The following is a 2,817-nucleotide window of genomic DNA, read 5'->3' as shown; positions in this document are numbered from 1 at the left end:
AAATATACTTACAAATGGGGCCATGGTATTTAACGTATTTACTTTTAGTACCCAAATATAGAATAATCTAACAAAAGTAGACCAAATTTATTACATCCATTTCATTCCAACCAACTCATTCTCTCCAGCTACTAACCCTCCTCTAATCCTATTTACTCCCATTCTTCAACTTCGCCCAAAAAAACCCTCATTTTCATGAAAACATGGAGCTCTTTTCTTCTTCAAGTAAACCAAACAACAGTATTATTTCTAAGCCATTCGATTTTCTCAAAACCAAAGCTGAAGAATCATCAAAATCGCTACCCCTTTTGAGCTTTCTTCCTCTTGAACCATGCAATCTCGAGGGGAACTCAAGTTCATGCAACAAAGTTGAAGACGATGAAGATGTTACTGTGGCATTGCATATAGGGCTTCCTAATATAACTGAGAAGCTTGTTCTTGTTGATGAAACTGATGTTGTTCATAACAATAATAACAACATGATGGAAAATATGCCAGTAAATGTTGAATACTGGATACCTAGTCGTGCTCAAATAGTCGCCGGCTTCACTCACTTCTCTTGCCATATATGCAATAAAACTTTCAATCGCTATAACAATCTTCAGGTGACGCCAACTTTTCCCTACACTATTTTATTTTAAAATATGTTTTAACATTTTTATTGCATGCCGAATGATGATATTGCATAACTAAAGATTCTTTTCGTGTGTTTTAACGTCCTAAACGTCCTAAACTATGTACATAGTTTTTTATTTATATATCGCTTAGAGGGTATATTAAAACATATCATTAATTCGATGATACCTTAAGTAACGATATTTTACAGTGAGTTTTAACCTCAAAAGGCCCTGAACTAGTAGAATTTGATGCATTTGATAATAATTTAGTCATAGTGTATCACAACATACAATTAATTTGTTGATTACAAAAGTACAAGAAATCTCGTTTGTTTTAACCTAATTGTTGCCCCAAAATGTCGATTTTGATTGATATATAAAGTTTTATTGACAAATTAAGTCAAAGTATGAATCAGCACACTGTGAGTAAAATATTGTCATAGTTTCTCATATATCTGTTATCTGTTATACTTCAACTTATAATCCAATTGAAAAAGAAAAATTAAGGAGTGGTCAATACCCACATGTGCCGCTAATATCTTCACCATTGTTTTTCACATTTCATTATGTATATTTAATTTTCCTTTTTTCATATTAAGCTTTTGACAAGACATAGTGAAATATTTAAATATTGTTATAGTTGCTTAATGGACACATTTTTTCCTTACATGCGCATTTGTCCCATAGAGTCTACATATTACTTTAATTTCTTGTAGTTCAAGCGGTATTTAATTTATTTATTTAGAACAGCAAAATTTTATTTATTGAATATGAAATATAGTAATACACATACACAACTTATAATAATTGGTAGATGCACATGTGGGGTCATGGATCGGAATACAGAAAAGGAGCAGAGTCGTTGAGGGGAACACAACCACGGGTGATGATAGGTGTGCCTTGCTATTGTTGCGAAGATGAATGCAAGAACAACATTAATCATCCAAGGTCAAAGCCTCTTAAAGACTTTAGGACACTCCAAACACATTACAAAAGGAAACATGGGACAAAGCATTTTTCATGTCGAAAGTGTGGAAAGAGTTTTGCTGTAAAAGGTGATTGGCGTACACATGAGAAGAATTGTGGTAAACGGTGGTTGTGTGTTTGTGGTTCTGATTTCAAGCATAAGAGATCACTTAAAGACCATATTATGTCGTTTGGTGTTGGACATGCTCCATCGCCACCATCTTTTCGTGCAGTAGATCTACACGAGCCGATAATTGAAAGTTTAGAATGATTTATAATGATTATGTGGTTGTTATATACATAAAAAGTCACGTTAGTTATGGTTTACAATGTTACATTTGGAATCTTGAGATATGATTACGAATATGGTGTTAGTTATCTTTTAGACATTTCAAAAGAATTCATATAAGTAATGGACAATTTAAGTTATGTTTTGTCTTTCGGGGATGAAATGAATAGAACGAATATATTTGCTAAAATATATGTTTAATAGTTATAACTTTTTGATTAGTTTTCTATTTTGAATGATTGTTTTATTATTATAAATTGTACATTTTGTATCATATTTAATAAATAGATTATTTAATAATCCAACAAAATATAAACAAAAGTGTTGATGGATCAATTTAACCTTAACTAGTAAGAAAAAGTTACTTGAGGTAAAACGTTATCTAACTAACTAAGTCATATATTTTAACATCTTTAAATTGATATGATAAAAATAAGATGATTAAAATTCTAAGATTGTGCATGAAAGCAACTTCAACTAAGTTGGGCCAAAATACCTAAAACGCTGAAACCCAAGTGAACGGGCTATTGGAACTAACTACCACACCCATATAATAGACATCTTTTCCGGTTTGTTCAATTTGGTTTTAAATTTTATAGGACATTTGGTTTGCAAAACTATCTTTTAGAGTAAAGAACCCGTTAGTATACAAAGTTCTTGATGAATAATGAAAAAATAAGATTTGAAAGATCCAATTACACATGTGAGTGTTTAGTTTATGACTTGAGATATTTGTACATCCATATTTCTAAAATAGTGATTGTCATATTAGTCATTTGCTGATAAGCTTTTTGTAAAATGATTAATGGAAATTGTTTCAAGCCAAGAAAGCGATGAACACTAGTTTAAATATAAGCTTCATTCGATCAATATTTTATTTTATTTTATTTTATTTTATTTTTTGGAGAGTCTGTTTAAGTAATATAATTTTTGAGAGTTGGAGTT

General features: G+C 30.7%; 1 protein-coding gene across 1 annotated transcript; it reads left to right on the top strand.

Moving 5' to 3' along the window:
* Positions 1 to 203: 203 nt before the first annotated feature.
* Positions 204 to 1,854, top strand: LOC145140583 (protein TRANSPARENT TESTA 1-like). Its single transcript, XM_079074024.1, has 2 exons — positions 204 to 605; positions 1,432 to 1,854. Exons 1-2 carry the CDS (start codon positions 204 to 206, stop codon positions 1,852 to 1,854), a joined length of 825 nt encoding a protein of 274 aa, XP_078930150.1.
* Positions 1,855 to 2,817: the final 963 nt, after the last annotated feature.

This window comes from Lactuca virosa, chromosome 9, assembly GCF_052849685.1.
Source record: "Lactuca virosa cultivar CGN04683 chromosome 9, Lactuca_virosa_CGN04683_v6, whole genome shotgun sequence".
NCBI lineage: Eukaryota > Viridiplantae > Streptophyta > Magnoliopsida > Asterales > Asteraceae > Lactuca > Lactuca virosa.
The sequence above is the reverse complement of the archived record's forward strand: the minus strand, read 5'-3'. Positions and strand labels throughout refer to the sequence as shown.

Coding starts and splice junctions, on each gene's coding strand:
- LOC145140583 (XM_079074024.1), top strand. CDS start 204: ATGGAGCTCTTTTCTTCTTCAAGTAAACCAAACAACAGTATTATTTCT. Junction 606..1,431: donor ATCGCTATAACAATCTTCAG/GTGACGCCAACT, acceptor AATAATTGGTAG/ATGCACATGTGGGGTCATGG.